The sequence below is a fragment of the Nothoprocta perdicaria genome, unplaced genomic scaffold (assembly GCF_003342845.1).
Source record: "Nothoprocta perdicaria isolate Ctin4 unplaced genomic scaffold, notPer1 scaffold_333, whole genome shotgun sequence".
Lineage (NCBI taxonomy): Eukaryota > Metazoa > Chordata > Aves > Tinamiformes > Tinamidae > Nothoprocta > Nothoprocta perdicaria.
Genome location: NW_020455570.1, coordinates 305,762 through 318,876, shown reverse-complemented (window position 1 = coordinate 318,876; position 13,115 = coordinate 305,762). Strand labels below are relative to the sequence as shown.

Sequence of the window (13,115 nt, the reverse complement as noted above, 5' to 3'; positions counted from 1 at the left end):
GAAACTGGGGTGCAACAATGGAGCTGAAGTCTTTTTMCCGGAAGATAAAAAGTTAGGGATTGCAGCTGTGCATGTACTGTGACTTAGAACAAAGCCTTTCTTGATTTTTTTAAGATATCCTATCAGTTATACAACATCTGCTGCTTTTCTGAGACAAGCTGCTGGAATGCTAGATTTCAAGATTACTGTTAATTGCCAAGTTGCAGTTACAGTTGCACATGTTGTGTGTGCTCTCTTCTCAAAATATTGCATCTTCTTATTCATTTCATAAAGCCCTAAAAAGTTGCAAGACACAACACTAAAGATAATTGTTAAATTAACTGCATTCTCTACCAAATAAAACAAAAGCAGCCAGACTCCTCCTTTTTTGGTGTTGCTGAAAAAACAAAAACACTACTTTCAACACAGAACAGAAAGCAACTGCTGAGTAACACTGGGCTGTTACTTCGTGGATCACATTATTTGACATGGACTCTTAGGTTAAAACTGCTGAATAGTTCAACTGCAACTGGTGAGTCCACTTCCAGCCTTAAAAACAAAAAAAGGATGGATTTAATGTAAAGTGAAGTTAAAAATTACATTTTCCTTTTGCTTATCCTGTACTCCTTTGTAGGTGGCCCAAATTATTTGAGCTGGTCAAAAATTATTAAGGAAATTTGTGCTAGCAGAATGCCATATATAGACAACAACTACTGGCATGTCCAGCACCTAGACTCACTATGGAAGTGGCTGTAGACCAAGGTTAAATTTGTAGGACAAGAAAGGAATCTGCCTTCTACCACAACCCTGCAAGAACAATTCATCCTGTCCCCATTAATTAATCCTCTGCTAAATTAAGCAGGGCATTTCCACCCAGGAGTAGAGAGAGCTACATACCAAGATTTGTATGGATGGGTTACAGACTGGTTGGCTGATCTGCTGCAGATAAATGATCTTTATTTCTGAAAGAGAAGCCTGCAGGCTGCTAACTTTCACTTTTATGGCCTGCTTGATCCTACTCTGATGTTTAACATATGTCTAGCAGGAAATGAAGGTACAGGCTATGATTTATGGGGTCCAAATGCTGCAGTCAGAGCAGCATGGGCACAAGCAGGGCATGAATTCSCCTCTCCTCCATCCTGACTACTCATCTCACCCTATCTTTCTGAAGTAGAAAGAAGTCTTTAAAAAACTAAGGTTTTCAAGGCCTATTTTCAAGATTAACATTTTTACCCAATCAAAAAGGATAATATTTTCTCTGCAACTTTTTGATTTACATTTTTTCTTGTATTTTTATATATATTGTTTTGTATTTTGCATCTTGTATTGTATCTTGTATTTTTATATATATGTGTATATATATATATATATATATATGTACACACAGGCACATACACTCAAACTCATGTTTACACTCATACATAGCAAACAACAAAAGGTTGACTTATGCTCCATGGCTTTTCTTTCTCTATAGCATAGTTAAGTTTCTCAAGGCTAGACACTATTTGGTATAACACAGTATAATAAACATGTAGAAGGTATGAATAAGCAATCCTTATGGCACTGGGGAAAAATACCCTACCAATAACTTTGCACCACATTCTACTAAACGTTTTCGTTCTATAAAAGACTGATTATTTTCAGCATGACAACATTCAAAGTATTTATCCTGTGAAATCCACGTATGTGTTCCACTATTCCATGATTTATGAAGACCAGCAGATGTCAATTTCTGAATGAACAGTAACTTTCTGAATGAACAGTAACTCAGTTTGCATACACGAATCATTACATTTACCAAGTATCACACGTTTTGAAGCTGTCGTACTTGTCATCTGCAGTTACTTTCTTGAAAATAAAACAGATGACAGTTTTGTAAAAAACTTAAGCCCACTACTATGGAAGTTTGCACTGCAAAACGGATGGTTGGAATGGGACAGAGGCAAATGAGGTTGCACAAATTACGATCACTGTAAGAAAATGTAATATTTACATTGCCAACCACAGGAAGACAACATATATAAAAGTAAATTTCACCAAGACAGCAGCATGACAGCAGATGTAAGGGCAAAAGGTGCTTACCAGCTTGTGATTTGAACTGGASCAAGGCACTGTTGTATCCCAGCGTAATTAACACAGACTCTTTCCCCAAACGACAGTATTCAGTGTCTCTGTTAACCAGGCATTTAAATACACAGGCTCCATCAGCTGAAGGGAAAAAAATACTTTAGTACAAGTTAGAAAAAAAACCCCACACARATAGAAATAGATGTTTATCTTGATTAAAAATAAATGGCTTGAGCTTTTAAAGCACAAAAATTAGGGGAAATACCACTAAATTCTCTGCTATGTTGTTTCTTAAGTTGGTTTCCATAGCGACCCATAGTTTTACAAAAATCTACTCCACTTAATCATCCACAGTTCTCTCATCCTCCAAGGTTGGACAACCTAGACCATAATGAGACCTTAAATGCACAATTTTTCTGCTTCTTTTGCTGGTGAAATTCTACGTAACATGTCCCAGTAACCTCCAGGGATGCCACTCCGGCACATGGGACAGCATGGAGAAGAGTCAGCGATCAATCTGTTATGTAAAAGAGCTTGTTCCAGTGAAGCACACTGTACATTCCTGCCACTAATAAGGTGACCACATAATACAAAATGATTTTTTTTTTTTTTTTTTTTTTTTTTGGATGAAGAACGCACAGGTACATTAGAGATGGGAAGAGGGGCACCAGTGGGTAAACGTGCATATCCAACCTTGTGGAAGGGCTCCAACCTTGTGGAAGGGCTCCAACCTTGTGGAAGAGGATCCAGTATCAAAGGCTTAGGCAGTGTAATAAGTCAGTATGTGCTGTCTCATTATCAGCCTTGCATCTGTCATGAGACAAGTGCATGAGCAAACTGGACAGAATCCACATTCTCACTCCCAGAAACCTGAAACAGGCTGGGGAACCTCATGCTTATGACTGCTATGGACGTGGGCTACAAAATGCAAAGACTTCAAATAACATCTTGTTTGCATCATATATATCTTGACCACCATACGGATTCCATTTCCTTGGGCCATTCTTTGAATCATTTTAGTCAATTTAGCCCACTAAGAAGTGCTTAGTACTGCTTTTCCCATGCACATTTTATCTTTGTGAATAGAAGCGAAGAAAAATAGAAAAAAGAACAGGTAAAGGGCTTCAGGAGAATCAGAGACAGAAAGCACAAAAATTGACAGCAAAAATTAAAAAAACATACAGCAATATGCTACAGAATATCAAAGAGAAAAGCTGAAGGGAACCCAGGATGAAAGGAAAGAGCAGAGGTAAGCTGAAAAGCAAGATGTAATAAATAAATTACTAATAAACAAAAGCAGAGAAGTTCAGTAGAAATTCATCAATACATTGCTGAAACATGTTGCTTTGCTAATAGTGTTCAAAGCAGCACAGGGAGAAAGGAGAGAGCATACACAGACACATATCATATAGCTAATATAGTGCCTTTATTAAGCCTTACACTTTACCACATCTACTGCGAGGAGAAGTGAACCAAGAAAAAGGCACTGTGAGATACTATCTATCTCAAGCAAGGTTTAATTACACCAAAAAAGCGCTGTTAAGTAAGCAGCATCCCACCCAAGCTCGCTTGCTCTTCTACCTGCATCTTCCCTTGTATTTGTAGCCTTTTCTGTAATTTATGCTGGTGAAATAATTAAAGGCACACTAGTGTTTTATTTCTCCTAAAGCAAGTCTAAAGTAGCTAYGTAGCCATCTGCTTTTCCAGGTTTGTTTCACACATCAGGTACCCATAACAAGCCAGGAACAGGCCCAGCAGGCCAGGACTGAGCCCATGCACTGCCAGAAGAAGACTTGAGGCCTGTTACCAGCAGTGTTATCTGTAATAGTAATCTTTATTGGGCCACTGGGTATAAAAGTGCTTATACAGATATGTTATTATTAACGTCAGGCTCTGTCAGAGCTCCTGTGTGAGAGATAACAGGATGAACCTGCATAGTACTGAGAACCAGCTCCTGGAAGAACGTTACCCATTAGCCCTAATCTTTAAGCCTGATAAAGGAGCCAGGATTTCACATTCCTGTCAACCCAGGGCGCCATAGCATCCCAGCCTGGATTCAGGATGATGTGGAAAGCTCTCCAAAGCCTTTCTGAATGTGAGACAGTATTTCCTGCTTTCTCCCCATGCATCCCTAGTCATTTCATCACAGAAAGCAAAGCAAACAGGGCAAGGATAATTTACCTTGATACAATCATGACAGCTATTCCCACCTCCTTGTCCTATTTATTTGGAAATAGTTTCCAGGCAAATTTGTTTTCCTGTTTTCCCAAAGCAAGGCCTGAAGCCCTCCAGGGGACCATTCCTGCCCTTTTCAAGGTCAGATGCAACTCTTGCCCCTATCCCTTCTTCAGGAACCTCCCTTGATCTCGGCGACATCTCAAAGACGAGACAGATGCTTCACAATGACACAAGACACTTCTCTCAATGTAATCAGTGGGTCCCATGAATTTCTGGGGAGGGAGTTTATGAAGAGAGCTCTTTCTTCTTCAAGGTAGAAGAGAGGCCCTCTTCTCCTTGCACCGTTTTCAGGCTCTGAGGTCTAGCAAGCCTTGTTGATGAAGACTGAGGCAAAGCAGGCATTCAGTACACCTGCTCATCTGTGTCCTCTAGCACCAAATCAGCACCTCACTGAGCAGGAGGCTGAAAAATTCCTTTTTCTTTTTCTTTTTCTTTTTCTTTTTCTTTTTCTTTTTCTTTTTCTTTTTCTTTTTCTTTTTCTTTTTCTTTTTCTTTTTCTTTTTCTTTTTCTTTTTCTTTTTCTTCTTTTTCTTTTTCCTTTTCCTTTTCCTTTTCTTTCTTTTTCCAGAAGCTACTGTATTATTTATTATTTTCAATTCTGTCTGCATTTGGGCTTTCCTAACACCAACTGTTCAGGCTGGGCAGGGCTTCTAGCTTTCCCCATCGCACCCTGTCCCTGCTGCTCCTGTCCATGTTTCTTCGGCACCACAACTCAATCACGAGCAGCTCACGATAAACTCCCCATTTAGACAAAGCATCTCCTGTTTCTTCCTCACTCTTTTGAGCACCAGCTCAAAAGATGGAGCCYTTAGACATCTTTTAGTTCTCTTGAACTTGTTTACACATCCAGTTGGCCTTGCATGTGCTCCAGTTCTCCAGCTGGTCAAAGCCTGCACTCCTGAAGTCCACATGCTCAGCTCTCCTTGCCCTCTCCCCTCAACATCCTGAATTCCAATATTTCAAGATCGCTGCAAACAAAGCTGCCATTATCACTGTTCTTTTAAAATAATTATTGCTGTTTTATATTATTCTTTCAAAACTTGAAAACAAGGCTTGATCTAGCACTGCTGATACGCAGGTTATAACCAGGATTTAGTCAGTTCTTAATGTATACACACCTAGACATCTAAGAGAACCTGAATGTTGACTTTCACGATTAAAATGCCCTGATTTACCTGGAAATGATTTTCACATGCTTGACACTTCGCACAAAGAGTAAAGATAAACCACTACTTTAATTCACGTGTGAATTCCAAATATATGAAAAGAGTGTGGTTTTGGAGACCTGACAGAAAACTATGTTGGACTGAGCTGTGCCTGACAACATGGACATAAAAAATATTCAGAATGTCTGTATGCTTATCTTCAGAATGTATTTAAGAGTAATAACTCTTAATTACTGCATCTTTTTCATGGAAGATGTCTACGCACTGCAGGGCAGATTTTGTTTTCTTTTTCTAAGTCTTAATGTAGAGGTTTATTTTATTTTAATGTTAAACAGTTCAACCTTTTCATCAGATTGCACACTTCTGAGAACAACTGCTCACAGCACCTAAATAAATGCTTATTCTAAAAGTGTTAGTGAAAATAACTTCAAGAATTTTGCTGCATTAGAATAATGAAGAAGGATCTCCTTTGAATGCTGGCTGTGAAGCAAAAGTATGACAACAATTTAGTCTAAAATAATCACTATAAAGATAATGTACATTTCTTTTCAACAGCCAGCTATCCCATGTCAACCCAACCACCCCCATGTTTGAGGAAAAGAAGCAGTAATTCATTGACTTCATTAATCCTATCTATATGTTATACAAAGTACATCCCAAATGAACACACACTAAGAAGTGTAAGTATAGAACTTAATTTTCTGCAGTGAAAACTGACCACCACCCTGTGAAACATGAAAAACATTTTATCTCACAAAGGATATTGATTTCTTTCCACGGTATTAAGACAAGTGTTATCCTTTCCAAGATAGTAACACAAGTGTTATCCTTGCTTTTTTCCAACCTTCATCTGCTTTTATAAAAACTGGAGTAGCAGAAGAAAGGGAGAGGTAAAGAGAAAGTACAGTGATGAAAGCAAAACTGTACAGAACAACAAAACTGGAGACTCCTACGTGTTCTCAGTACCAATTCCCTCCATATTAACTTTTTGCATGCTATGTGCATTTTTAGAAAAATGCTGCATTCCACTATCCCACACTTCAAGCAGGACTCGGTGGCATTAAGACAGYTAACACTGCAGATTATATTATAGAGTATCCTATACCTGACATCTGGTCATTTTCATCATGCTAAGTGGTTTTGCCAAAACAAAAGGAAAAACCTTGTACCAGTACTTTCCCAGATGAAATTATTGGATGAATTGCTATGTATATTTTAAAATAAATATAAAAACATWCCTGTCCTTTTAACTTCAAAATCTATTAAACTTGAATTGCTATCCACAGTAGTATAAGGCAAAAAATGTATGTCTTAACAGAATTCTAAGAATTTGTTAACAGAAAGGACGATGGCTTACTGACACTTCAACTTCTCACTTAAATCTTCCTTTTACACTGATAATGAGTGAATTTAATGAAGGTTTCAGTGCAAGTTCTCTCACTCATTGTCTTTTGTCATATATCAGCTTCTCACTCCATTTAATATTTTATGGTTATGTCCTAAATGTGGATATTGCTCGTGCATTTCTTGATCTGTAGGGATAAGAGGGCAAGCATCCCAAGCTGAGATCTTGTTTCTTGCCAACCCATAAACTGTGTACAACAACACAGGCCTAACAAAAATTACAGCTACCATAGACAGATCCTCAGAGAACTCTCTTCACATTGACAGACAAGCAGCATAATTCTCTGTATGAACAACATGGAGCGACAGAAAAGCTTCAATCCTTGTATTCCAGTGCCAAGGCAATGAAGAGGCCAGTGTCCTGCCCTGCAGAAGTATTTGACTGACAAGGGAAAAACCAACATTATGTTTTGGTTAAAACAGAAAATAGAGCACTTCAAATTCAGTACATAGAATCAACACTGTGTTGCCATCCACATTGAATACCACAGTTCACCATAAACACCTACAATAGGCAACAACTACAGAAAATTCCTGTTTTTCTGTCACCAGGGTACTCAGGAACACTGCCGATAATTTGGCCTTTCCCCTCCTGCAGAGCACAGAAATCCTCTGCGACACCCTCAATGTTCCCATCCTCACATCTAAAATAGTTTCATACCCGTTTGCTGCAGCTGCCAAGGTCTACCTACCACCCGTAAAGTTGGTCCCGTGTTAGCTCACATATTACAGTACCTCATCAAGAACCACCTACAAAGCTAGCTTGTAAAAGGGGTCACATTTACTGTCAACAGGAGAGACAAACCCAACAGAAAAAAACTCCCATGTGAAAAAAAAACACTTACAAATGAGATTTAAATACAAAAATACACTCTGAAAAAAAATTAAAAAGAAATAGAGTCTAAAAATTGAAGCGAGTGTTATGCTATTAGGTGAGATTGTCAGATGTTATTTGCGTTTCTGAGAAAGCCCCAAATTTGAAAGCATGCCTTTAAAATTGATCAGAAATCAACATATGGATTTCTAAATATGCTTGTAACATTGAGGTGTTTTAGTTCAGGTGGAACTTTGTTCAATAAGAGCTTTACATATTAAAATGAAAACAAAAACAAAAAAAACAACATGGTGAGATACACCCCCTCCATGATTTTGTCTTGTCTCACTTCCTGAATGTCCCAAATATTGAAATAAGGCTAAAAAATAGGCAATATTGTCATCCTAGAAATGAAACTTTTCATCTGAGAATATACTTGTATTTTTAGAATTAAAAACAKAGTATGTAAACATAGCTAAATAAAGAATTTATGTTAATTTCTTCTATTTTCTACATTGAAAATTAACTTTTTTTTTTCTGTTTAAGGAACCTAAGAACACTGTGGCTTGATGCAGTCCTGAAACATGACCCTGATTTGTGAATCTGTGCATATGTGAACTGAAAAGACCCAAACAAGAACGTCTGTTCACACTGACAGACACGGGATTTGGTACATATTTTCCCAATTATTAATTGGCACATTAAGTAGCATACAAGATATTCAAGCTCAGGAGTAATGAAAATATGCTATTTTGATATATTGATTGATAATGGATAAGTCTCTGTGACTTTAGAAAAAAAACTTTAAATCAGTACAATGTAATATATTTTATTTCGAACTTGTTTAAAGATACACATAATTTTTCACACTTCCACACTAGAAAAACTGAAGACCCAAATGCCATCGTTAATCTATGACTACAAAATAGCCGATCAGAGTAGCCTTGGCTTAAGTTTGGAAGGAAAATTCAGCATTTTGGAAGAACACATTTTACTTTTAAGGAACTCATGCAAAAGCATGCAAAGCTTTTAGGTTCTGCTTCTTTTTTCAAGCCACCCATGTCCTCTGGTGCTATCATGCAGCAGTACGGATTCAGAAAACGGGCAGGATGCTGAAGGGTTTGTGGTTGGACTCGATGATCTTGAAGGTCTTTTCCAACCATAACGATGGTTTTAGCTACGATTTTAGCACCCAGTTGCCCCATCAGTGCCCTCCACCAGTCCAGGTGCCTCAAGCACAGAGGAGAAGCCCTTCCAAGCACAGAGGGGGCTTGGAATATTCCTAATTGGGAATTAATATTCTCAGAGAAAGTTCTGAGATCATTCATTCCMACATCATCTGCACAAAGGGAGAACTGTCCAGCAGACTCCTGAGCAGTCTCAATCCAGCAAAAACTCGTGACTGGGGTATGTTTTAAGCATAAAAGCTTTTGCATTGCAGCTGCATCTGGAGAGCATCGTTATCAGGCGTCTCTCTTAGCAACCCCAACCTAATGTGGGAAAACAGATCGGAGGCACCTGAATTTCCAAGCAACCCGAACAATGGTAGCGGGAGCAGCAGCGTTACTGTATTGTCTTTTCCCATGACAGTGTGTCAAAGGACTATTCTTCTACGTGTGATTTATTGGTGCTTTTTATATAAACTTTGGAACGCTATTCTCCTGCTTTAAGGCTGTTGGTTTAAAACTTTATTGGAGCTCTTATCAGGAAAAGGGAAACAACTGTGAGATTTCTTAGACTGCTGTTACTTCAATGGCAAAAATATGTTTCAAGGTTCTAAATGAACTGTAGATACAGCGATAATTGTTCAGCTCTGGTTCTAATACATTTTTAACATGTAAAATGGGTGCTAATTCAAAAGAAGTCAATACTTTCAACACAGAAATCTTCCAATTGCAGAAAATGAGGATATGTGCCTGCTTAAAACAAACTACATCAATTAAAAAATAACGGCTCCTACAAATTTTATTTTCGTAAAATGCTAAAACATGGTGAATAAATGCAAAGATGACTCAGGAGGAACAYGACATTGAAGTATGGAGAAAGCAGGGTGGGGAGCAAGGCTCCACCCAGCAATCCTGGCTGCTCACTTCCAACTGGTTCTTCTCCCCACAGCATTCACTGCATGGTGGCAGGGKGGCACAACATGCATAGCCAGCAGCTAGCCCCAAAATTAACTACTACACCATATCTTTTCTTCAGATACAGAGAGAAAAAACAATCCCCCCCTTAGTTCTTGTAATGAATACCCCTACTTCAACTCCTTGAAAAGAGCAGTGTATCATGCAATTAAAGTTCTGCCTTGAAGACTTGCCCAGCCACTCCATTTCTGTGATACTCTACCAGCTCAGAGCTGTTCATCACTGTTACTTTAGATGCAAAGTCTCTGCATGCTGCTCTGTTGAAGAGCCTAACACTACGTAAACACTACATTATACTACATTACATTTCTCTTAGTCTCAGAATGCAGATTTACTCTGTTGGTAACAAATGAACAGCATTGTCTTGCAGCAGGGAAAAAAATCCACTTGCAATGAATGAAAAAAAAAGAGAACTAATAAATGCTTGTAYTTAAAAACAGCTTAGAGAATTCACAGTATTTTTCTCTTACCTCTTCTTCTCAAATGATAAACAGGCCAAATCACTGGAGTGACAAGTTCACTTTATATCCATTTGTATATAGAGTGATGCCAGTAATCACTTGATAAATGATTATCAAGTGATTGATAAACGTTTATTTCCATTTATCTGCTTCTAAAGATGTTTAGACAGTGGTTGTTTACCCGAGAAACAGACCTACCTTGCAGAGAACCGTAACTGCACAAGGATTCCTGTTACAGAACCGAGCAATGCCTATTTGCTTTCGGCCTGCTCTTCCTCTGATTCAGGTGCCAGGCAAGATACAGAGATTCGTTACCTCAAAATGGTTTAAGGCAGTTTGAAGAACAGTGTAGCTGCAAAGTTATTCAGCTAAAATGTATATTCTGCAGAAAATGGCATTTGTCTCACAGTGACTTTCCCTGACAGAACTCTTTCAAGAACRTGGGATATAAATGATATATATACAGAAATGTCACGTTTGCATCATTTGCTGTCGCTTCACCGCAGCAGGCTCTCAACGTGCATCCCGTGGCTTATTTCTTTGCCTGATTCTTGAGGCTTTTCCCATCCCCACCGAACTAAGCGCGGCGCCAAGACCCCTCGGCCCAAGGGGCCTGCGCCTCCATGGCCAAACGTCTTCCAGAGACACCGCCTGGGCCCTGGGCCCTGTCTGCAGGGCAGCACGCTCCAAGTTAACACATAACCTGAGCTTYGAGGGCAGAGCCTCGCACCTGGAGCGCAGGAGAGCTCCGCTTTTGCCCACGAGAGCCGTCCTCGCTGCCAGGTCCAGAGTGGAAGAGCCAAGGAACCTTCCTTGCGGGATAGCGCGGCGGCGCCGAGCGGCCCGTGCCCGTTTTATGGGTACTGCTATTTATTCCCTGTGCCTCCTCGGGTGTCATGTTGCAGGGCTGATGTGAAGCACACATCCCGTTTTTAACAGCGCAACTCGGTTTATTGGACAAAAAGCTGGAGGCAGGTGGACAGGTTGGTGTTTGGAATGGGCAGTTTAACATTTTTTTTCTGATATTCAAAGCACTTCACCCACACAACTACCTTATTCCTTTGTAATACTGTTGTTATATTTAATATATTTGAAACGTATTTCCAACCTCAGGAGTATTTTAATTGCTTCACAGAGGGGTCAGTACCACAGTACCATACAGAAAACTCAGTAATCCTAACAACAGGATTCAAGAATTCTGGATTTGCTAAGTCCAGCCAAGAAAAYTGGAACGCCTTCCTACAAAATATCCCCTGCATATATGTTTGAACCTGTTATTACCCTCTCTACACACCAACAGTGCCCCACATGGATTTTGTACTCTGCTTATTTGAAAACCAAACAACTGTATGTGTAGTCAGAAGAACTAAGATGTCAAYAAAGGAATATGCGGGGAATATTCCAAAGCAATGGAAGCCCCCCGAGGGTTCACAGTGAAATTCCATTTCCTTCTTGGGATATTCCCCACAGGCGGCAGTGCAAAATGTGCAGATCCCTCTGTTGGTACAAGTCCCTATCTGCCAGAAGAGCCTGGTGCACAAGCACCTTCATCAGTGTGACGAGCCCATCACCACCTCAGCGTGGTGGGGCTGTTGGCCATCCAGATGCCTGTTAATAAACAGCTGAGATGTCCTTTCTAGGTGCAAATAACCTGATTGCAGGGATAAATTCGGGGAATTATATAGATAAATATATAAATATAGATAAATATCTATAAATTCCCTGAATTTGTATTTAAATTCCCTAATTTAAATTTATATTATAAATTCCCTGAATTTATATTCAGGAAATTTATAGATAACATGCAAAATTACTGAACATTTGAAAGAGGGAGAAAACGACTTTTAGACTTATTTATATCAGAATCTAAATATATAGCTTCAGTTTAGCTAAACACAAAGCTAAGTGCATATACACATAGCTAATAAGCATATCTAAGTACATAGCTCCAATTTTACTCAGAGTCAATAAAAGAAAATACACAGAAAATTAAAGAACATGAAAATATTATATAAAAACACACCACAAATAGTAATAAGACTGTTACTGTACTGACGTAATCACATCATGCTGCCCCGTGACAACAGAATTATGGCACTATTACTATAAAAAATCTTTATTAAAAAATTACTCAACAGTAGGACACTGATAGCCGGGGAGTTTGATGTACTCGAGACAAGTGCGGGTCTCTCCTACAAAATACCTTGCAGAACACACAACACCGTTGCTGACTAAGAAAACATTTATCTGATCCAATTTTTCAGCTGCCAATTTGTTGCTTGTGCAACACACTGATCCCTTTAAATGGTCTTGGCTGGAAAAAATAAGGCAAGGCGAAGTCACTCCAAGCTCCCGTTATGACAGTGAGAGCCTTTTCAGTAATATCAGGCCACACTGGCTTACTTACTTACTTACTTACTTAYTTAYTTAYTTATTTATTTTTGTGCACATATTTTTGGTAATTCAGTGAAATAAAACTACTCTCTTATATGCTTCCAAATAACCACCCTTCTCTCTCTACAGCAAGCCCAGAAAAGTAAACTTATTTCAGAGGTAGTAATTTCTCCCCCTTCAAGTAAAAAAAATACCCTAAACTCATTCTTAAAATATACTGTGACACTTTCTAGCCTATTCCTAAAATTAAAAAAAAAAAAACAAAAACAAACAAAAAACAAACAAACAAACAAACAAAAAAACCTTTGAGCTTCCTTTTCCTTAGCTTTGAAAATACAGAACAAGGACACCACATCTTTATTAAGACCACATCTGTCATTTGTCTGCATTCTCTATTTAGGCTGTGAATTTTTTATGAGAGAAACATTTTTTATTAAAATATATAAGCAGT

General features: G+C 38.7%; 1 protein-coding gene across 1 annotated transcript in view; it reads right to left on the bottom strand.

Annotated features, from left to right (window-relative positions):
* The window catches only part of LOC112951033 (histone-arginine methyltransferase CARM1-like), a 48,247-nt gene extending 37,052 nt beyond the window's left edge, over positions 1–11,195 (bottom strand). The window contains 3 exon segments of the mRNA XM_026043657.1: positions 2,062–2,187; positions 4,914–5,061; positions 11,001–11,195. Of these exon segments, the coding sequence (XP_025899442.1) occupies positions 2,062–2,187; positions 4,914–5,061; positions 11,001–11,195 (469 nt within the window).
* Positions 11,196–13,115: the final 1,920 nt, after the last annotated feature.